This window comes from Puntigrus tetrazona, chromosome 17 (genome assembly GCF_018831695.1).
Source record: "Puntigrus tetrazona isolate hp1 chromosome 17, ASM1883169v1, whole genome shotgun sequence".
Taxonomy (NCBI): Eukaryota; Metazoa; Chordata; class Actinopteri; order Cypriniformes; family Cyprinidae; genus Puntigrus; species Puntigrus tetrazona.
In genome coordinates, this window is record NC_056715.1 from 11,931,054 (window position 1) to 11,955,170 (window position 24,117).

Genomic DNA, 24,117 nt, shown 5'->3' on the forward strand with positions numbered 1-24,117 from the left:
CCTCCCGGTTTCATTTCTCCCCCCCAGAGCTAGTCTGAAATAAAGTACACAGTCTCTCCTCCACCGATGATGCTTAGTCGTCATAAATTACATCCTGACGGCTCTTTGCTTCCATAAACATCCAATATATTTAGACACTGGGCTATCTCAGTTTACTTCTTCTAATAACACACCACGCAAAGCCTCTCTCTATTACTATTTATGTATTAAAAAACTTGCCAGTGCTGTATCGAATGGAACAAGAATATTGGTTATCAAATAGAATCAGTATGCTAAGACTTTCCAACAAAACCTGCACTTCTAAACATGTCTTGTAATAGTAAGCTATAAATATCAGGGACATTTAAAACTTAGAAAGCTTTATAGTCTGCAACTGAGAACAGCTTTGATGTTCAAAACGTATCTAAAGTCCTCTGATGACAGCCGTGTAGTTTTGTTAGTCACAATTTTCATCTTTATTCATTATTTATTTATTTGAGGCTTCTTGAATTAAAGAGAACGAAAAGAAAATACAGTAAATATTTTGGAAAATAAAAAATTATAATGAATACTTGCATATCGCAATCATTAACCAACATTAGAGAACCATACACATGATTTTTGTTCTATTTACAGTTTTTCAAATCAAAGGGGTGCTTTAAATATTTCAGGTCAAATAGGTTTGAATAACTGCATAACTGTTTGTTTCAAGCTTTTAAGAGCCTGCCATGCAAAATCTATAATATTTGTAAATGGCTGTTAATAGTGAAAGATGGTGTGGCTATCATCAGCTTCTTTAGTGAATAAAGTGAAAAAAATGTGTGTTAAACTCTAAAGCAGTCTAAATTTAGAGCAAAGCAAAATTTACTATGATGCATTAAGACGTCTAGTGCTGCTTCGGTTAAGTCTTACAAAGTGTCATACTTCATTAGACACAACAAAACCTAGCCAAAAAGACAGAAATACGATCGCTGTTAGAACAGTTTTGCCTAAAACATCACATTTTACAGCGCCTGACAGGCAAATGGCCGAAAAGAGGCCACGCTGAGAGTCTGAATGCTCCACACATCTAATGCTTTTACTTCATAAAGTACCACTATGGGACAGGAATCTCTTGAGCCTCCCAGCTATGACCCCATTAGCTGAATGCTCTCTAATGTGGATGAGAGTGAGTAAACATGTGTCTTTGTCAGCGTCAGTGTGATGGAGAGCCACATGGACCTGAGCTTGCAAGGATACTACATGATTGGCATGGGAATTCCTGGTGAAGGCATACGTAGTTCTCACGTGTCACAGGCACAATATAATGTAAGAATGTTTTCTGATGGCTCACAGTTGCCATAGGAAAGACTCCAGTTTGGAAGAGATGTTGCTAAGCGATGGCATTGTCAGAGCCATTGTTGCCTGGCAGATTGGTGTGATCATTTCTGCTGAACGTGCTGGAACAGGCCAGACTCCGCCATTTGTCCACTGCACAGCACTTTGTTGCATGAGTATTATTTGCCTTTTATTATGAAATTGTTTGTTGAGCTCTAGACTGTTCTCCACACTTATGCAAGTCTGAGCACTTTATATGTGGAAAAATATGAGTGTGCCAGTGAGAAATGTTTAAAACGGATGTGTGTATGTATGTATATATGCATGTGTGTGTGTGTTTAATACACATGTTGGCTATGTGCATGTGTATATAATAAAATATAAATATTTTACTAAAATATTTAACAGCAGAAACAAATGATTCAGCTGAAATCAAAATGCACAGTATTTTTCTGGCTGACATATATTATGTACATATATTTTATAAATAAATGTTTTGATTTTAATTATTAAATATAAATAAATACAAATATTTTATATTGTAGTTATTTTTGTAGATTCGTAATATGTTTGGTAGTTATTCCATATTTCATCATTTTTTTAGTTTATAAATTAAAAACAAATCACGCAGTTCTAGAGCAATTTGAAAAAGAGTAAAGAAACTGATTTACTTTTTTTGGGTGAACTATCCCAAGTCGTCAGTCGACTACAGTGTTGAAAATATGTAGTTTTACAAATTCCAAGTCAAGATACTTTGAGTTTATTCAAGACAGTGTAAGAGAGGGGGAGGGTGAGAAAAACTGTTATCGGCCATAGACTCCCAGTTGATAAGCCGCCGTAATTAATAAAAGCTGTGAAAAGCCTTGCATTTCCCTTTTGGCTCCTGCCATCATCACACCCGCAGTGAACTTGGTCTCCACTCACCCAAACTCTGTCTCAATATCCGAGAGATAAAGAGAGAGGGAGAGAGAGAGAGCCTGACAGGACTGGGCTCCTTTTTATCTCATGTAAAAAACATTTTGTCTCAGCTCAAGGCCAAACACAAGGTCTATCTCTGCTTATGTCTGGTCACAAGATCTTCACTGCCTCGTTTGGCCAGATTTCAGTGGAAAATAACAGAATGCGTCTGGATCTGGATATATGCCTGGATGTAACACTTTCCACCATAATTTGATCATCATTTGACGACAAATTTTTGCCATGATTAATAATAGATATACATAAACATCTCCTTTAAATTAAATTACTTTTACCCCCTGCTTTTTCTGTGGGTGGTAGCAGCGCAGCATTAATTACACCAAACGCAATGCAAGGCAATCTGCAATAAGCCTAATTTGCATAGAAATAAGGTGAATTTGACCGAAAAATGACAATGAATTCATTTAAATACTCAAACGTGTGCGCTACTTCAGCACACGAAGCATCTGGTTAGTGAATAAAAAGTAAATACTGGACGCCAAACTATTTACCGAGAGACATTTTTGAGGGAATGAAACACTGAGACTCAACAGCAGCACTTAAAATTATAGCTGAGGTTATTTTTAGCTTATAGCAAAAATGCTACACAAAGTGAGCCCTATAAATGTTTCAAAAACAAGTAAAATATGGAAGTCCCCTGTTATTAGAGTGTGGGAGGATGGATCTGAATCAAATGAGAGTTTGTAGGAAACGGGGAGGCATTTTTTAGCTTGTAACCCAGTAATCATTTTGGGATGGGTGGGAACCAAGCTAAATCTCTGCCTGTGAGAGACACTTCCCACTGAGGCCTAAGAAGCAGGATTACAGGCTGACTTCTAGTAAGATCGGGACTTCTAGGCCGCAATCTAAATTACTCAGGATTTAGCGTAATCTCAACATCGAGGAAGGGAATGCCACAGAGCCGAGAGCAAAAACGACCCCTGCGTAATCAAACTAAATGCCAATGGTATGCTATTTCTTGGCATGCATTGATACTGACAGTAAAAGAGCAAATTACACTACATAAAAAAAAACTAAATAAAAATGAATTAGTTTGACTACAAAGACTTTTGTTGCAGAAAAAAGGATTTGAACTATCATTCAGAGGTTTGGAGTCTAAGTTTTTTTCAAATGTTTTTGAAAGTTATAATATAAAATGATCACTAAGGCTACATTTTGGCCTATATATATATATATATATATATATATTAAAAATTACAATTTAATTAATGCCTATGTCAGCAAAGCATTATAATATGCTTCTTTAGTGTTCAAGCAACATTTATTATTATCAATATTTGAGTCGAAACATATTTTTGTTGTCAAATAGAAAGTTCAAAAGAACAGCATTGATTACAAACGTACATATTTTGTAATGTAAATATTTGGACATGTTCATGACGACGTTAATATATTCGCCGCTGCAGCAGAGAAAGCACCAAGACTTGCCAATACATCCACAAAATGCTGCTGTTAGCATGTAAGGAATACTGCTGATGCACATTTATCATATTTGGAATATCCCCCATATAGCATACATGAAATACCCCATAACACATCTATACAGGTGGAGGGTTTCTGAAGTGTGCTACAGCAAGCGCTAGTCCTATATTTGAATGTTAATCAGAGAGCTAATTGGCTAAGAGAGAACCAATCAGCCATGTGAGGATGTCATTAGGCGCGTTCGACTTGCCACAATTCATGCTAATGTAAATATTATCTTAATGTAATGATTTTCTGTGCATTAGTGTTTTCACAATATTAAACATCATTCTAAAACCATCATATTAAATAACTGCTGCTGGGCCATAATGATAATACTACTAAAAACAAATAACACATTGCATGTGATTTATTCAGTGAAAACAACAGAAGCATCGGCCATGTGTCCACACACATACAAATGTGTGTCAGCTCCTAAAGCACATCACTTAACTTCAATATTGTATGTCCAATTTATCCTCCCCCAAAATCCACATCCATACACACACAGGCTAAAGCTACAATGGCAGAAAGCAATGCTGATGGCCTAATGGTCTTTTTTTGCCTCTGAATTAATGTGCTTAAGTGCTCAGCTAAATGTTTCAGGCAGAGCTACTAGGTTTATAATGCTAGATTTATCCAGAACGTTGACTGTGGCATTATCTGTCATTCTCTGAGCTTCAAAAAAAGCTACCGTTCAACTATTCTTCGGGGCATATAATCAGTTAAGTCTTGCTAATTTTACATATGGTTTTTGTCATATAAGGTTTTGACTGAGAGGAGGATAATGTCTAAAGAATGTTCTCAATATAGCTGGATAAGGCTAGGCTGAGGGCTGATGCATGTCTTGTGTTTTACTGCTGGAGGTAGAACAGAAACACTCACCACATCTTTTCAAGAGAGCCACTGGACCGAAAGTGAACATCTCCCCTAAAGCATCTCCTTCTTTAATAACGACATAAATTAAACATGGGCCCTCACAGAACATCTTTGCAGAGTTTCCACATAAACCAACCCTTCATAATAATTTATCAGTGAGCATCACTAGCTCTGCAAATGCTCTAAAGTGTTCACGCTTGCTCTCAACTGGTGGCAGGCAACCCAAAATTAGTTGCAGAAAAAACAAACAAACAAACACACACACACACACACACACACACACACACACACACACACACACACACACACATATATATATATATATATATATATATATACACACATACATACAGTAGTCAACATCTGCAGTGGATCAAAAGCTTTTAGACTTGTCTTAGGACAATTTTGATCCACTTCAATATGTATATATTACATTATAATTCTGAAATGAGGGGGCAAAAATTAGGCTTAACATTTTTTTTTATCATATGTAAATTTGCATTTGACTGGTTTAAAAACATTCCTTAGTTACTCTATCAGAATGTACAATCATCAAACATTTACAGTAAAATGTTTTTTTTAATTCTCTTCTGCTCACCAAGGCTGCATTTATTTAATCCAAAGTACAGCAAAAACAGTACAATTTTGTAATAGCTGTACTATTTAAATTTGCTTTCTGAATAGATTTTAAACTGTAATTTATTTATGTGATCAAAGCTGAATTTTCAGCATCATTACTCCAGTCTTCAGTCCCATGTGATCCTTCAGAAATCACTCCAATAGGCTGATTATCAATATTTTAAAAAAGCTGAGTACATTTCTTTCAGTATTTTTTAATGAACAGAAAGATCAAAAGATCAGGAAGGGTGTTTAAAATTGATCAAAAGTGATGATAAAGGCATTTATGATGTGAAAGATTTCTATTTCTGAAAAATGGTGTTCATATCGATATCGAAATTATATTGCATCGACCGAAATTAAGAAATATATTGTGATATAAATTTTGGCTTTTAAAAGGTAGAAGAGAATGCATCCCATATTTTTTCTGCTCATATCTCTATAATATTCTGAGAGTTATTTAGTTTAAGATTAGACAGACAGCAAGGACAGGTTTCGTGTAGCATGAAATCCTTGAAAAACATAAAACTACACAAGATAAACAGAAATATGATAAGACTACATTAAATATGGGTACGAGGACAATTTCTGCATTTATTTATTAATTTTTATTTATTAGAGATTAATACTAGGCAGACTGTATATTATATGAAAGTATATGTAATACTAATTACAATATTTGGTCTTAAGGACTTTCTTCTGTGTGCTAAAATTTTTATACAGTATTGGTACATCACTTATTGCCCTGTAGAAAAAACAGCTGAGATCAACTGGACTAGACATGTGAGAAAAGCATTAAGTCATTTGCTGTACATATTTCAAACAGCTTCATTCAGTTCATTCCAGATTCATGCTAGCATCTAAACATACTCAAACAGTTTCCAAATGATGAAATGTATGCCAAACGAATCATCTTCAGGCATGTTCTTCAAACATTTAAATGCTTTTAAACCTTGCATTAGGCGGCTGAGGTGAACAGAATATCCCACTGACCTGATTTTGCATCCAGTCATATGAAGCCCAGAGTCACTGTGGCTCTGTGGTAGGCAGAACTGGACAGAATGAGCCTCCATCTCTCAAACACATCCACAAAACAGATCTGTACCGCACCACTGGACCTCTTACCAAACCTGCTTTAATTCATCTCAAACACGTACGTGAAATAGACCTGATGTAGCACGGCACAACAGATGCGTGCTTCCAACCAAACAAGCTTTATATCATCTAGGGATTCGTTCCAAGATTAAATAAGCATTTTCAAACGTCATAATCCCATCATATCCTCAAAAAACCGCAAATGACAATCCGTAAGTTTTTATGATCTCTACTGTTGTGAAAAAGTGGAGAGAAAGTAAAAGCGAGGAACGGAAACAGGTTTAACAGTAAAGTGAGTGAGTGAGTGGTCAACAGTAGGGTCTCACTAACTATCACCCGGGTATCACAGCATCACGTTTTCCTCTGTAAGGGGACGGCCTGACTGTGATGTGTGTTGTTTTGTCTAACCCTGAGGGGGGATTACCTCATGACGCCCAACCCCCCGCCCAGCTGTGACAGAGGAATTGAAAAAGAGGCATTGCTTCCTAATGCTATTGCCGGCACACACATTTCATTTACTATTTGTAGCAAAGACGGCGCACATTTAAAAAATAGCGTGGCAACAGAGAATATTCGGCCGAAATCATTGACCCGAATGTTTTGGGGGGGTCGAAAATCAATGACTGAAACAGTGACATTTAATTAGCGCTTCTCTGGCTGTGTCAGTGTCTGGGACACTATGACTCGGTTCACAATATTGTTTTCTCGTTTTAAATCGATCTTCATTTTGACGAGCAGAGATCCTTTAGTCCATGCTGTTTTCATTTGAACAATTACCATCTAAGCATCACAGTAAGCTTTGTGCTTCGTAACTTTCATGTGAAACTAAATCAGAGCTCTCAAATTCTTTGAATTTAAACAATAAATGTTGTTTTGATGCTCTTTAATGTGACGTGGCAAATAGCTTTAACGTCCTCAGTTTTATGTTTGTCACTCAGGTAACTTGAAAGAAACTGTACATCTCACTAATAATTTCTCATTTGTGTTTGTGTTTCAGTAAACAACGTTAGAAATAATGCCACATAACATTACTTTTACCTCATGTAAAAGCCATTCAATAACCATAAGTCAGCATTATGCCAAATACATGCACTACATATTCAATATTTTTACTTAATCTGTTGTCTTTATTAAATTGGTAGCTCACCTAAATGTAACTTTTTACCTTCAAGTTGTTGAAAACCTTGTTGAGTTTGACTTCTTCTACTGTCAACTTACCCGTATTTTTCAAAATATCTTATTTTGTGTTCAAGAAGAAGAAGTAAGTAAATGATGATGAAATTTATATTTTTGGCTAAACTGTCCCTTTCGTGTGTTTTTAAATATATCTGTCATGAAGAAAGGTTATCACAGCCACTGTTTAAATGTTTATATTTCAATAATGAATTGTAACAGAAAAGTTAACATCATTAAAAACTTAGCATAAAAACTGCCTTATGTCCAATTAAAATGTTTAGACTTTCTTAAGTAATTATAGACTTCCTTAAGTCGTTATTGCTAAATGAATTTAATTAATGAGTTGATTATTAAATAAACTTCAAGCTTGACAGCTAAATGAAAATAATTTCAGTAAAAAAAAAAAAAAAAATCTAAACCACTATTACAAACTGTTTTGTGAATATTCTGCTCAGCAAGTCCACACACAGCATACGGATCTGGTATGAGAGAGGAATGACAGCTCTAAATTTACTTCTTATTAGAAATGTATGTGGCAGGTCATGAAACGGACGGTCAGCCAGCCTGTCACTGACACACATTTACAGAGAAACCAGAGCGCACTAACTGTACATAGGTCAGCATTTCTTTACACAAGCGTGGCTTTCAAAGAACCGTCAAAATCAGATCGTTCAGCCCTGTAAACTATTTTAAATGACTGTATGAGATACAGAAATATGAGATATGGAAAGTACGGTATTGCATTAACCCAAAGAAAAAATGAAAAAACGGCCATAATAGAAAGATAAACTCTCAGGACCTCTGAGCACCTTATTTTAATCAGATTTAATCAAAATGAGTATTTTTTTCACAAGTTGTAGACATTGGAGTCCATTTGTATTTTAATTTCACGACTGAGGACCACTAAAGCTTGGCGCATATTTGTTTCAAAATAAAAAAATAATGAGCTTTTAAATTAGAAGCGACGCAATCATAAATTTTAGTATTCGCTGCTAAATGTTGAGAGCAACTTTTATCACAGCTGACAACTTTTGAAAGCAGGCGAAACCCCTTACGCAATAGAAAGACATGCGCCTCATTAAAATAAGCCTAGACTTCAGATCGTGATATTGAACTAGGAAGCAGTTTCCTTGGTGATGAGAAAAGTGGACAAATGGCCCGCACCCTTCCCCCACATTCTGGTCACTGTATACCAGGTGCAGGACACTCTTAACTAATCCTTATCCTTAAAGGAAAATACTTTGAATTACCAGCGTGCTAGCAATCGGAAGCGAAAATAGGTCTGTACTGGGTTACGGTCTTTTTAAGAGACAAATATAGAAGGAAAACAGCCAGAGGGAGAAAGAAAGAGAAAGGAGCTGTGCAGTCAGTCTAGTTTCAACAAATATTCAAGGATTGCTTTGCTTTCACTGGTTACTAATAGGTTACCATGTGTACAGTTTCTAATACCACAAGTGACTTGTCACTGTCAGTTCTTTCCAAGCCGTTGTCTCTGAAGCAAAATAAAGAGCTTTGGTGAAAGCACTGTACCGTAAGTTTGGCTCTGCTTAGAATCAAATGCAAGAGATCCCAAATTCAGGCTTAACCACAGTTTTGTCCCTACATGGCACATGGCTCCTGCTGATGTTGACTGCCTGGAGTTCTTCCCAGTTGTGGGACATCATATTCTCATTTCCTGTAAACTATCTTGCCTAACTCGATGCTTTTTTCCCCCTGTTTTAAGTCTCCATTAAGCCAAGAAATCTCTAAATATTCTGGCTCACGTTTCAACGAACGTCTCTTCTCCATGCACGTTCAAACCAGCTACACAAAAATGCTGTACTGTACATCATCTTGCCCTAAAACAGTCTGCAGGATAAAAACTCACAATGCAGACTGAAAACTCCAACCCCGTGTCCTGGTTTCTTATTTAAACCCATGTTTTTTCAAAATGCTAAATGACTCAACAGTAAAACATGGAGTGGGTTTGGGACTCCTGCTCTGCAGCTATTGAACCCAAGCGTGTTTTTGTAGATTAATAAGCTCATTCCACTGAGGGAACAGCTGGTGGGAAAAAAAAAATCACAAAGTTAACACACTGAAAACCACTCCGATTGTTTGAAACCATGATGAAGTAAACACAAGCTTTTTCAAAAAAAAAAAAAAAAAAAAAAACCCCGATACGTCCGGTAATCCTCAAAGGAACTCAGAAAACAGGGTAATAGCAAAAACCACACAGGACAAGTTCTTACCCATAGTCATCAAAAGAATACATATCGGGAAGTTGAAGCTCTGTAGACACCAAGGAGAAAGAAAATTCCTCACAGCCGGATGAAACGAAAAGAAAACAGGGAATAGGAGGGGGGATCAGAGAAAAAATATACTCTGCCTAGTTCATCCCTCATCCTTTCAGCTAGGTAAAACACAGAGCACACTCATTCCTGAGAACAAGAAGTGTGTGAGAGAGAAAAGAGGGAGAAGGAGGGTAGGAGAAGAAAACGAGAGAATAAGAGAGAGAGAGAGAGAGAGAGAAAGAGAGAGAGAGAGCAAGGGAAGCATGTGACAGATATGGACCAGTCACCTTGCCTTGCTCACATCCATTCTTATCCACTCAAAGGATTGGAAGGCGGTCTGTGTCTTAAAGGAGTCTCTCTCCACAAAAGAAATACAGCTGAGAAAGAGCGACACACACATATGTTCATTCATACAGCTATCCAGAACAAACAAGAAGGCTGCTGGTATTCACTGGAAGAAAAAATGTTTGTCTTCTTTAGGTGAAATCACTCAGTGATTATATGTGTGTGTGTGTGTCTGTGTGTGTGTGCACCTAAACCTACAACTGAACCCCCACAATCATTTAAAACACATCATGTGGACCAAAGGTGTATAGTTTTATCTATTGTAATGATTTTATTTATTAAAGATTCGTTCAGATGAATCAAACTAATAATTCTGTGAGTTTATTTGACCGATACATTCTAACAACCGACTCTTTAAGCACAGAGCCCGTACATAACATGCAAAAAAATAGATATTATGGCCACCAATAAAGAATTTGATCCCAATTCCCACGACCACATTCATCTGTGGTTTTACATTCATTTGTTCTCTTGTTTGAGGCCAGTCTGTAACATTTCTTACCTGTTTTAATCTACCTTAATTGTCGCCACAATTCACTAAGAAATCAAGTTCTCGATTCATGACCACAATATCTTGTTTGCTTATCGCCACATGCTGGGCTCCGTATATAACATTCATTTTTCGTTGATCTGTCTTCATTGGTTGCATCGTAACAAAACTCCATACGGAGTGAGCGATTGCTTTAACTTCTCGACTAGATGCATACTCTAAAAGTCTCCAGGATTTAAGCTATACTCTAAAGACCTATTTCTGCAGATACCCAATATTTCATAAGCTGATAATAATGACACTTTTAAGAGTTACGTACATATTGTGGCTCAATAAAATGTAGTGCCACGCTGTAGTAAAGATGTGTTTGTGCTGGCAGATGAGGCTCCATTGGTTCCATTGGTTCATGGAAAACAAGTGATTCACGACAGCTGGATTTGATGCATCTTTGGGGTCTCGGATAAATTTCGCAAGAGGCACCGTTACAAGAAAATACATTTGCTTCAGCTCGGCGAGTCAGAAAAATGACAAAACATCATCATAGATTACGGAGAACAAATTAAGCATAACTGACATCTACCGAGTCTGACAGAGGTTTTTCAACTTAAAAAGGCATGCGTAACATTCAGATGTCTTCACGAAACAGGATCTTCTATATACTGTTGACACACCAACACAATCAACGGCTCTCAGAGGCCGTACCATTCACCTAATCAACCGATCTCATACCTATTGTATAAACAGCACACTTTATACGCTCCTTGCTTCCTGCCAACATGGGGGTGAACGTTTTAACCTTACCATATTGGAGCTCTACTGCTAAAAATAGCCTACATTGTGAAGTAAAGACTTCTGCTCAGAGAGTCAAGGGTTGAATAAATCATTCCACTGAACCAGTTCCTCAGTTTCCTGTTGGCAAGAATGCAACCCCGGTCGGTACAATTTAAGACTTCCTCCTAGTCCAGACGGAGAGAGAATAAAGGAAAGCGAAAGTGGACACATGCAGAAGACTTCAGACAAGCTGGAATAAATGCAAGAACTTGTGTGCATGTTCGTGTTGATATATTCTCTATACATTTATGAATCTTATAATACATAAGTCATTTAAAAAATACATTATTTTTTATAAACAATATTCGCCATTGGCCAATTATTCGTCTAATTAGAACAAGATGGATTTCATACTGCAAGCAACAACCAGAACAATGCATTTCACTGATAACTAATTCTGTTGGCAATGTGTTTTCAATTAACATTTTCTTCACTTTTACACAATTGCAGCTGCTTGGTGATAAACCGTCGTTACTGTGATTTTCATTTGAGATAAAGAAGGGGGTGCATTTGCTGCCAAACCACAACTGAGCATAAATACAACAACCGTCTTCACCGGGTGGACTCTGAACACACCCAGCGAATATCCAGTGCACGGGAGGAGACGTGCGCGTGCTCTGCTCCGTTCGCTTCATCACTGAAATAAATACAGTGTGTTGTGGTCACGTTAATTCCCGTGGACAGTTCAGCTGTGGTGGCCGTGGGCATCAACGCTCCGCGCCTCGGCACGGAATAAGCGTCGATGCACACCCAAACACTGTCTCTGTCCGCTAGCGTCAGCAGAACCGAAAACAGGTGAAGAATCTGCTCACTCGTGAAAGACCTGGCTCGAGCTTTCAGTGGCCGTGCGCCAAATTCTACGAGCTGACTACTCAGAAAGCGTTCTGGGGCTCCATTTCTAGGCGTGTCCTGAGGCTCGTCAGCGAACGAATCATTGATTCGAACGAATCTTTTAAGTTTGCGAATCGCTCTTCATTCCACACGTAACCGATTCACGGCATTGTAACCGGAGCAAACGGCGTCCGAACGGGGGCTGTAAAGTAGCATTTAATCGTTTGGACTTTCTAAAGGAACAGGAACATTTCTTCATTTCTCCACAAAAGTTTTTGTTAAATAAATTGGTCACTTTGAATCTAAACTAGAGATCCTCATAGGAACCAAATGAGCCGAGATATGAAGCTGACAAATAGATGCCTTATTGTTACTTTGTCCGGAAAACACTTATGATGCTTAAAAGTCACATTCACGCCAAATAGCTAACGTTATTACTCCAAAATTGCATCTATAACTATAATGACACCGAAAAACGATATGATCAACGATTTGTCCAACTGCCTTGGAACTACAGCTCAGTGAAAAAAACTAATTTAATATCGCTGTTAGTTGTCATTCTGTGAACGCTATTTCTGGAGACTTAATTGGCAGATTTGTATACTACAAATGGCAAAAGGCTAACTTTTATTGGTTAAGTAAATGCTTTCTTGATTCGCAACACATTGAAAGGCCACTCGCTTGTCGCCGCCTACTGGCGAAACGGTGAACCTCCCCAAAATAGCGAATGAGTGAACGGATCTTTTCCGAGAACCGATTTAAAAAGATTCGAATCACTGAAAAGAATCAAAACCCCCGTTGAAACGTCCAAATCGCTGTCTAGGTAGGGAGCTCACAGGGTTTGAAACACACCCAACGGCTGAGATTACAGTGTCAAGTGCTATATAACGCATATATGCATACAGCAATAGCTATATTTATATAAACCGATGCATTTTTCATGTATAAATGTATATTTACATGCGTTGTCAACACATTGGGCTGCTTACCTCATTTTCTGATGATATCCCAACGAATATATGGATGCAATAAATAATTCAAAAGGTGAAATAAAAGAAACTTAGCAAAGCCACATAGGCAAGCCGCTGTATTTAAAGCTATCGGCGCATAAATGTGTATTTTAGTGAGCAGAAATACAACACGTGTACTATTCCATAAAACAATGGTCAGCTTGAACGTAATACGCTCATCCAGCGATGCACAGCCAGTCCTTGGATCAGAAGCAATGCAGATGTCTCGAAAGATCTACAGCATGTCGCTCTCGGTCACCGCAGAGGAATAAAACACATCCCATGTTTAGCTCATGGTCGCGCCTACAACATCAATCTGAACTGCGGACCGCAAACGTGCACCGGAGTTGCCATTTTCCTCCACCGTGTTATGACAATGAGAGAGGAGCTTATGGGGATAGTGTAAAAAGCAAGCGCGCGGAACAGCGCCTGCTAGCGGCCAAAACGCCGCGTTGCAGCTTCCTCCGAGCCCTGCCTCGTTGGGTTACGGTTATTCCTCCTCTCTTCCTGTTATTTCGTGCTCGTTTGGTTCTGTTGTGTAAACAGGCACGAACAAATTGCGTTTGTTTGATGATAAACGGCGTTTATGGCCAGGGCATCACAGTGCACAGTGCGAAGGGGTTTAGTTTTCCAGCCCTTCTTGTTCCACTTGGGTGCTTGCTGTTTGGAGGACACATCATTGCACAACCTTTGTGAGGCGAAAGAACTGACTTTCCCATTTTATTACACATTCATATAACGTAATATTGTCGTGTGGTTGTAGTTGAGATTACTCCAACCTTGATCCGACAAACCTATTTGGTCAAAAACAAAGCTTTCTCACATCTCACAGAGGAACTAACATGTTTACCTTTATTATTTTTTTTATGGCTGTGCCATATCTCCGACGATGAATATGGAGAAATAGGTTAGACAGTTACAAACAAGCTCGTGCATGCTTAGTTTTATTATTAATACTACAGTCATTTGACTGTAACTGTTCAATCGTGTTTCTCAAGCGAAGGTTATGAAGATGAAGCTTAACTCTAATGTAAATGCGCACTACATGATGGCATTCGGTTAAGCTAGTCGATGCACAAAACAGATTTGATGTCAGACTGAAGATTAAACTAAATCGGTGATTGATGGCTGTAGAGATTTAGCAAGTGAGTGAAGGCCTTGGTCAGTTTGCAGTACAGTCACTTTGTTTCCCAAACCCACGTGATTTTTCGTCCTTGGGAGGATTTTGATGGTTGACTGGATATTTCTGAACTTCTATTACAGTTTAAATCAACGAAACACCTTAAGTGCTTGACTACAGCAGAAGATAAAAATTAATTCGGAGGTGGCTGCAATACCGCAAAGCACCATACGGCGGCAGCAAAAGTTAATAAAACATCGTTGTGAGACATATTTTAGTACAAAATGATGGTTAACGTGCAATTAATCAAAACACAGTCGGTGTGTATAATTGATGGTGTTTTTTAAGACTCTAAATGATACCCCCAGAAGTTACAACAGTGTTATGATTGGTCAGTGCTTTGAGCACATATACTGGTCTAATATAAACTGGGCTGGACTATTCATTCCCAATGTGCTTTGGCATCACATTTAACTTTGTACTGTAAAGCAGGTTCTTTAGTTTGTTATTCGAAGCTAAAGAGATGGGTTTCCGTCACAAAACATCTCTTTTGCAGCCTAGGGAACACGCGAGACAGTCAAAACAGAGAGTCACTTAAAATATCGGTGTCCTGAGATCAATTTAAAGGCAAATAAAATCGAGACTCCACTTTGCTCTGCAGCCGATGGCCCCACTTTTGCTTTCCCAAGCCGCTTGATCCTAGAAAAATAAGGAAGTCTGGCGTGAAAGCGGTTGTTTTACACCACACGCCACTGCATAACACTCATGTCCTTCCCTCCTGTAGAGATCAAGTGGCTGTCGTCACATAAGAAGTTAACGTTGGTGACGTGACTGCTGTGTCCACCGTAGATGTGACTAGGAGCCTGTTGAATGGACAGAGAGGAACAATACCATTAGCATTACTCAGCACTGAATGAACACTACGCATCTGACGTGTAAGATTAAGCGCTGCTTCTTACTCGGGACTGAGAGCAAGGGAATGAGAAAAGGTGAACTTTGCCAAAGTCATCTCCGGTGACCAGCAGCCTCTTTGCATTTGAACTGCACACAGCATTGATATCAGTACCGTCTGAGCCATCCGGCCACAGTCCTGGAGACAAACACAATATATACTGTATAGAACTTCCTTACGCATCAACGGAGTTACGGATGCACCAGGAAGACTGCGATTCGTTCAATTTAGCTATCATTACAAATAAAGCTGATTTTTTTTTTTTAGGAACTGTTGTTTTAAACTGCGATCCGCAACATAAAATATTAAGCTTACCGAAAACATGGAAGCCTAGAGTACAGGTGAAAGTGGCCCATTCAATATCCCGGGTGGTCTCCACACTCACTACTTGCTTGCACACAGAAGGAATCCCTGAAAGACCATAATGTGAATCAGTTAAAGAATTGATTGCTTAAACAGAGCTCAGCGGTTCTCAAACAGGAGGCAAGATGACCTGAAATGTTTTAAAATAATGCCAAAAGAAATAAGCCAAGGTTAATGATATCACTTATTTATAATTCAACAGTACATTTTTGGAAAAGGAGAAGAACCAGGGTTCCCACAATCTTGGAAATCATGGATTTATGAGGACACCCTGATTTTATAAGTGCTAATAGTTATAGTTTTTAATTTTTTTTAAGACTTTCATACAGTATAAACAAATATTTACAAAACAAATACAATTTCTGTCCTATTAAATATTGCTTCACAACTCGACATGCATCATTGAGATCCCTGAAGGAGCTTAAAAACTTCTGTAATTCTAAATTCTGTCTCTATGGACACAAACATACTGTATATATTAGCCTACATGAGGGGTCCTTTGAATATAGTTGAATATGGAAGGCCTAAAGGGTTGAGAACCAGTTCGATGTTGAACATTTAAATGTAACAGGGTTAAATTTAGCCATGCTTTGTTTAGCAAATTCATTGACTGAATTACAAATGAACGGTCAGTGCAACTGTCTATTTCATGCTTATAGATACTCACAGTACAGGATCTCATAGTCCCCTGAGTTGGATACCAAGTACTGAGAATCCACAGACCAATCCAGATGGGTGATGAAACTAGAATGACCCTGCGGGCAATAGCAGCGTGCATACAAACATAAAAAAAAACATTAATTTGAGGAGGCAGATGTGTGTTTGTGTCAATACGAACAGACAAAATATGGAAGTGCTTATTGTTAACCAAAACTACTGAAAATCATTTACATTAATAAATAAAAAGCTGAAAAAAACTATGTTTAAAAAACAATTCAATACTTAAACAAAAATATAAAAATAAAAGCTACTTCAAGATATTAATAAATACTGTATTGGTATTTAAATACTAAAAAAGAAACTGGTGGAATCATCCATAATTTTGTGTATACTCTACTATGCATTTGTTATAAAAAATAAGGCATATTTTTGCATAAAAACACACTTACTGAGCACTTTCCAACTCTACTGTATTTCTTTCCATTTTCTGCCACAGCGTAAATGTAGATGTAGTTGTCATGTGACCCGATTGCAAGGAAATGACCATCTGGAAAGAATAACCGAGGGTTCTCAGCTTAATCAATTGCAGAGACTTTAACGAGTGCTAGTTTCTGGCTGACATCCTAATGTTTTCCCAGCAAGCAGTGCTGAAAAGGCTGCCGGGAGAATTAACTCTAACCTGGAGAAAAGCGCATAACCGACAGCTGCTCGTTCCCGTCCGTGTGAACCGTGACCAGATCCTTCGATTCTGTATCGAGCACAAGCCACCTGCGCAGATTAAAAACGCGTGAAAGGACAATATTAAACGCACAGGCCTAAAGAAACCCGAATCACCTAACGAACGTTAGCCTCTTCATCCAAAGCCATTATCGGGATTCTTAGCGAAGAAAAAAAAAATCAGCTAAACAATGCCCCTGGGATGCTATTGTGTTCCTGTGTTGCATTAGCATAATAATAAGTGTTTGGGTCTTCCGTGTAACACTCTATTAGACCACTTTTCTGAATTGTAATGATGTGTCAGGGACCCCGTTGATGAAAAGAAATGGCCTCACCTGCCCGTCTGCGTTCCTATAGCAACTGTCGCTCCAGAAGGGTGCAAGCCGGCGGACTGCGCGGCGTCCTGTCCGTGAGGGAAACACATACATGCTCAATCAAACATCCTGTCGACACAAACACGGTTACATCTCAGCCCACGGAACAGCAGAGCTCATTTCATTACAGCTGCAGCGGTGACGAGGGTTTCAATAACACGAAGCCCACGTGCGAGCGGTGAGACAAGGCTCTGGGAACGTGAGTGAAACCTGTCGAGACGGGCTGCTCACCTCCAATGTTTTGGTCCAGATGGGCTGATGAGAGGCAGAGTCCCACAGGCAGACGTGCTTGTCATGGCCACAGGTGAGGAACTGATGCTTCAGCGGATGTACAGTCAGACCCCATAACTCATCTGTGTGGCCCTGACAATCACACGATCAACAGACCTCCAGATCAGTGTGGGTGACAGCAACTTAGTTTGAATTTAAAGGAATAGTTCACCCAAAAATGAAAATTCTGGCATCATTTACTCATCCTCGAGTAGGTACAAATCCGTATGAATTTCTTTGTTCTGCCGGACACAGAGGAAGATATTTTGAAGAAAGTTTGCGACCAGGCTGTTTTGGGTCACTATTGACTTCCATAGTATTTTTTGTCCTACTATGGAAGTCAACGGTGATCAATATAACCTGGTTTCAAACAAATCTTTGTTTTTGGGTGAACTATTCTTTTAAGAAGAATTCTTCTGTTCTTGCTACTCTTTATCAAACGTATTCTGTTTTAGAACTACAAACTCAATTAGCCTTTTACCCTGTGTTTCAACAAAGAAGGGAATAAACTTTGTCCTACAACATTTTCAACAGAGACACATTAACTAACACCACTACAAAACATGTTTTGAATGAAGAAAAAGAATTTAGGCATTATTAATGTAATGTAATAATGTACAGTATGAAAATGGATGTTCATTTTGAGATTTGCTAAGTATTACTAAATTATTTTACAATTTTACAATTTTAATAATAATAATTTTTTTACATTTTGCTTTTAAAGATGAATTTTACATTATTGTAAATATAAAAATAGGGGAATGGAGTATTATAAATATTAAATGTATACCTAATATCGTCCAATAAAGATCAGTTCTTTTACAAGAATTGTTTTGTAAATAATTACATAATATAAAATACAAAATATTAAAAAAATATAATTTAAAAATACATAGAAAACAAAATAAGTAGCGAATTTCACCACTACACTAAAATGTTCAGTATAAAAATGGTCATTCAATGAATTCTAATAAAGTGATATGCTAAAGATTTAAAATGTATTTATTTAAACATTTTAAATAAATTATAATACTAAATATATAAATTAAATTAAATATTATAAATACTTAAATATACTTTTTAAATTATAATTATTATAATTATTATTCTATAGTAAATTAATTGTAAAAATGAACTCACTGTTAGATCATAAGAAATGAGCATAATCAACATCCAATATCGCATTTATATACAATATCACTGTTTCATTTTTCTGGATTTTATTTACTTGTTTTCATAAAAAAAACCAAAAAACCTTGCTACATATGTTGCCTTAATTAAGACCTGTCATAATGCTTTCATGTTGTTGTTCTTTTGTTGGTGTTGATTGCTTCTTTTGTAAGTCGCTTTGGAAAAAAGCACCTGCTAAATGACTAAAATGTAAATGTAAATCTAAAAAAAAATATTTACTGAAATAAGAAATTTGTTAATAATTATGCTATAATTTAAAGTTAAATTTTATATTTTATATGTGACACTGGACCACAAAATCAGTCACAAGGCTCAATTTTGGAATTGCAGATTTATACATCACCTGAAAGCTGAAGACATAAGCTTTCCATTGATTTATGGAATACATAATATTTGGCCAAAATGCTATTATTTTAAAATCTGGGAGTGCAAAAAAAAATTGTCCAAATGTAGTCCACAGCAATGCATATTTCTAATCCAAAAACTTGTGATATATTTACAATAGCAAATTTAACAAATTGTCTTCATGAAGCATGATCTGTCCTTAACACCCTAATGATTTTGGCATAAAAGATAAACCACTAGGTTTTGACCATAAAAAGGTTAGCTTTTGCTACAAATTAACTTATTTATTAAATTTATTACTAGCTGTTGCTACTAATTAACCTATTTATCAAGACTGCTTTTGTGGTTCCGAAGTCCCATTTTATATACAGTACCATCTCACCAGACCTCAGAAAACAGTGGTTACTACCTACAACTTACCTGGGTGATGGGTATGAAGTCCCCATCCAGACTGCCTTGCAGTACATAGTTTTTGGTAGTGCCAATAAGAACCGTTTCTCCCCGTCCTTCAGCCACAGTCCGAATAGGGCCGTATAACTCAGGCACCTGAGAGTAACATACAAAACATCTGGTAAATTACGTCTGTCTGCTTGATCGGTACTGCTATTCAAGCAAACAAATGCATAAGGCCTGCTGCAAAACGATACCCATGTAGATGCCTTACCTCCACCGTCTGAATCTTTTGATAATTTTCATCCCAGGAGATGAGTTTACGGTCCTTCCCGCCTGAGAGCAGCGTCCCATTTCTCAACATGCAAAGTGCAAAGACGCTTGCCTCATGTGCTCCCTGAATCGCCAAGCCAATACGATTAGATCCTGTCAACCATGACCAGAAAACAAGCATTACATAAACAGAAAAACACTGGTATATCAGACAATCAGAGGTGTTCACAGCCTACATGAAAGAAGTCTTATTGATCTGTGTAGAAATGAAGCACAGTTTCCCTTTATTATGGCAAACAGAGAGTCTTTTGTTGGCAGCAGGGTCAACCTTAGATAACACACAGCTGAACAGCATTCATAATTGTATTTCATAGAAAGTTCAATGGAGGTAGGATTTTACAAAACGTTCAAATAAATGAATAAATAATAATAAACACTTTTTTTTTTTACCTTTGCCCCACACAAGTATATTTCCACTCGAGTCTCCGGTGATGGCGTCGCCATTTTCTGAAAAAGTCACACACAATACAAACTTGGGCTTCTCTTGTTTCTGCAAGAAACATAAATATGACTTTATTTTTAAAGCAGAAATGCAATAAATGTATCACACAAAAGACAGAGATGACATGTTTTCATTTAATCCACATCTACACCACCAGCCAAATGTTTGGGCACATCTAACTGAATTGAAGGGCCTTGGGATTTAAAGGAAATTTAAAGAAATTAAAACTTTGGAAAAGTTGCACTAAATTGACCAAAAGTTGATTTAAGTTAATGCCGCAACAAAATTCTACTTTAAATAAACGCTGTTTCCTTTAAACATTATATTCCTCTGATAATTCTGATAAAATGCATCATGGTTTTCACATAAAATATTAAGAATTACAACTATGTTTAACATTGTTAATAAGAAATATTATGACACTGATGACTGTAAGGTCTGATAAAAAAAATCAGCTTTGCCATCATGAATCAATTACATTTTATAATTAATATTTTACATTATTAATATAATAAAATGCAGTAAAATATTTTAAAGCATATTAAAGTAAAAAATACTATTTTAAATTGCTGTTTTTTTTGCTGTATTATTTAATCAAATAAACGCAGCCTTGGTGATCTTTCAAAAACATTACCAAATCTTACCAAGTACAAATGGCAAATCATACATTTCTTTACAAAAATTACATTCTAGTTATCTTTTAATAACGTTAATCCCATTAGCACCCGTATCAAAATAGTTTTAATCGTATTTTTGCTGACTACACAATATAACTCACACTTATGCTTGTGTTATTTCATAGTCTCGATGACCTTACTATTATTCTTAGAAGTATAAAACAGTAATGATAAAGAATGAGCAGATGTGTCTAAACCTTCAACTGCTAGTGTACATGATGTACATGCGCATTTCACCATATCTGAACATGCAATTTGATATAATAAAAAAGAGAAAAGATCCACTGAATTTGACAACAAAAACTAATGACAGCTTACCTCAAAAAGACCCTGTTTTTTCACAAGAGATCCCTTTTCTAATGACCAGAAGTAAAGGTGTGACTTCCCACAGGTTACGATTATATTAGCATCGGTCGGGTGGAAATCAGCAGCAAAGACTGACTCATTGGAGCACTGTGAGCAAAGATAGAAAAGTCGTGAAGAAGCACTAAAAAAGGGAATCAGTTCATTTCCGCACACCTCTTGTTGACATATAACGTTGACATTGCTGATATTATGTCGGATAGCACTTGCCTTGACTTCAGCAAGCCTTTCCTCCCTCTGCCAGTCCCACACGGAGAGAATGTGGTCATTGGAGTCGTCCACAACACACAACCAGCTTCCTCCATTCTGAAGGTTTAAAAGACATTTTTAGCACTCTCTACCTCTTTCGACAGATGTATTTGAAGAGACGGTTCACCCACAGAGGAAAATTCAGTAATCCATTTACCCACCCTTACATTGTTCTTAACCTGTAAGAGTTTCTTTCTTGGGCTGAACACAAAAGAGGATATTTTGGAGATCGTTGATATCCAAACAGCACAGATCACGGCTTATTTTCCCATAGCATAGAGGTCAGTGCTGTTTGGATGCCAACATTCTTTAATATACAACTAGAGGGTGAATAAAAGATGACTAAATATTCCTTCTTGGACGAACTATGCCTTAAAACTGACCAGGCTCCAGAAAATACCACCCAGTGCTCATAATAAAGACAGGTTTGTTCGAGGACTGTAGGCTGCATTTTGCGGCTTCTCATGAGAACGTTTGTTTGCTAACATTATACAGAGTAGCTTGTTCTTACCGACTTTGAGAAGGAGAGGCAAACCAGAGCTCGATCAAAGAAACCGGTTCCAAGGATGTGCAACGTGTTCAAACTCACAGAGTCCCACACTCGCACGTGAGGAGCCAAAAGCTGCCAGACACAGACAGACGTACTGAACGTGTTAAACCACTTCAACTTCAGTCGAGTGGATGTAGGTTCTTGATCCTCAATATGTTACGACAGACACTTGAGGAACATGCAATAACTAGGACAATTATTTTGGCTGGATCAATCCTATTATAGTAGCAATAAGCTATTCGTGTTTATGATTGATACCGGTTTAAAATAACTGCTCTTACTTTTCCATCTGAGGATGTGCCAGCCACTTGTCCTGTTGCTATGGTGATTTTATCAGGATGGACAGCGAGGCTGTAGGGGAAGACAAAAGAGGTGAAAGATGTAGGCAGCTGGGACTGTTGAAGAGCCGATGACACAGCAGTGAGAGGACATCGCACATTTTTGTCTCTGCGAGTCAGTGCTGTCACAACACATTTTATCTGACTTATCTTATGACTTTGAGCATTCTGAGTCACAGGACTGATCGTAAACACAGGAAACTGATCACGAACGTCTTGGTTAATGGTTGCTCTTCATGCTTTTCTCAAGGCCTTTTACTTACAATAAACAGCCTTGATATTCTGTAAATTCCACAACTGGAGACTGGCGGTCAGGAGAAAATTATATTACGTCACTATATTTTATCTAATGTTCTAATGGCTTGTCTTTTTTTATATATGTTTTGCTGACTTGACCTTTTTAACTTTGAGGCCATTCATATTTACTATTCATAAGTTTCAAAAGCAAGTAAGATTTTAAAATTAGTTTGAAATAAATATCTTAGGCTCACCTTGCAAAAAAAAACCCAACTGTAATATTGTTAACGATTATTTTAATTTAAAAGAACTGTTTTATATTTCAGTATATTCTAAAACATAATTTATTCCTGTGATGCAAAGCTACATTTTCAGCATTTGTTACTTTAGTCTTAGATGTCACATGCTCCTTCAGAAACCATTCTAATATGAAAATTGATTAATAAAAAATAATTCATGATAACATTTTTTTGTAACATTATAAATGTCTATACTGTCACGTTTGATCAATTTAATGCATCCTTACAGTATAAAAGTGTTTTTTTTTTTAAACCTAACATTTTCATGAAGATTAAATAGCTTTATTAAGTGAACTTAAAAAGTATATAAGACATTCAAGAAGGAAAGATCCAAAATAGCAATCTGAAACTTCATTGTTAAGCGTAACGTCACTAATTTATTTACTTTTTTTTGCATAAAGGATAATTTACTATAATTCTAAACTTAAAATGTCTTGAGGCCTCTTATACACCCAAAAAACTAATGTGGTGTAACACAAAAGCAAAATTCAGAACGACAGGGATGACAGTGGAATGAATGAATGAATCGGTGACACGACTAATGATAAATGTTCTGTAGAATTGCACATCAAAGCAGAAAATTGAACAACACTGCTCAGAAATTGTGTATTCAGCATAATTTTGAAAAATTATGCTGCAGAATATCTGAATATTAATTTAAGCTGTAGTATCTTTTTTTAAGATAAAGCAGTTTTGAGGTGACAAAAAGATGCTGAGCGTACGGGTTCAGAGCTTGAGATCAGTACATGCTGTCATAAACAAATAGACAATGACGTCACACAAACAGAAAAATAAATCTTACCACTTGATATCATCATTATGTCCAGTGTAGTGTCTTTGTAGTTGCTCATCCACATTATACAGCACAACCACAGATGCGATGAAGTAAACCGTTTCCCCAGTCGGGAGCAAATACAAGTTGGATCGACAGTCACGGCCCCGGTAACCATACCTGGGTCACAGT

At 37.2% G+C, this 24,117-nt stretch overlaps 2 protein-coding genes across 19 annotated transcripts in view; both read right to left on the reverse strand.

The window, feature by feature from the left end:
* Nucleotides 1-13,675, reverse strand: part of evla (Enah/Vasp-like a) — a 29,261-nt gene extending 15,586 nt beyond the window's left edge. For 2 of the 7 annotated variants that reach the window (XM_043263679.1, XM_043263677.1), the window contains exon 1: nt 9,735-9,954. In XM_043263679.1, coding sequence (XP_043119614.1) covers nt 9,735-9,757 — 23 coding nt within the window. In that variant the 5' untranslated portion in view covers nt 9,758-9,954. Of the gene's footprint in view, nt 1-9,734; nt 9,961-13,262 lie in introns of those variants that run through there. The other 5 variants (XR_006253087.1, XM_043263675.1, XM_043263673.1 and 2 more) reach the window with 5 other exon arrangements.
* Nucleotides 13,676-14,109: 434 nt separating this feature from the next.
* The window catches only part of eml1 (EMAP like 1), a 47,928-nt gene continuing 37,920 nt past the window's right edge, over nt 14,110-24,117 (reverse strand). For all 12 annotated transcript variants that reach the window (XM_043263669.1, XM_043263671.1, XM_043263665.1 and 9 more), the window contains 16 exons: nt 23,956-24,105; nt 22,561-22,630; nt 22,241-22,351; nt 21,691-21,786; nt 21,436-21,570; nt 20,389-20,488; nt 19,940-20,091; nt 19,696-19,821; nt 17,701-17,832; nt 17,431-17,498; nt 17,058-17,146; nt 16,828-16,925; nt 16,386-16,473; nt 15,671-15,766; nt 15,363-15,493; nt 14,110-15,266 (listed from right to left, as the gene is read on the reverse strand). In XM_043263669.1, coding sequence (XP_043119604.1) covers nt 15,141-15,266; nt 15,363-15,493; nt 15,671-15,766; nt 16,386-16,473; nt 16,828-16,925; nt 17,058-17,146; nt 17,431-17,498; nt 17,701-17,832; nt 19,696-19,821; nt 19,940-20,091; nt 20,389-20,488; nt 21,436-21,570; nt 21,691-21,786; nt 22,241-22,351; nt 22,561-22,630; nt 23,956-24,105 — 1,768 coding nt within the window. In that variant the 3' untranslated portion in view covers nt 14,110-15,140. The remainder of the gene's footprint in view (nt 15,267-15,362; nt 15,494-15,670; nt 15,767-16,385; nt 16,474-16,827; nt 16,926-17,057; nt 17,147-17,430; nt 17,499-17,700; nt 17,833-19,695; nt 19,822-19,939; nt 20,092-20,388; nt 20,489-21,435; nt 21,571-21,690; nt 21,787-22,240; nt 22,352-22,560; nt 22,631-23,955; nt 24,106-24,117) is intronic.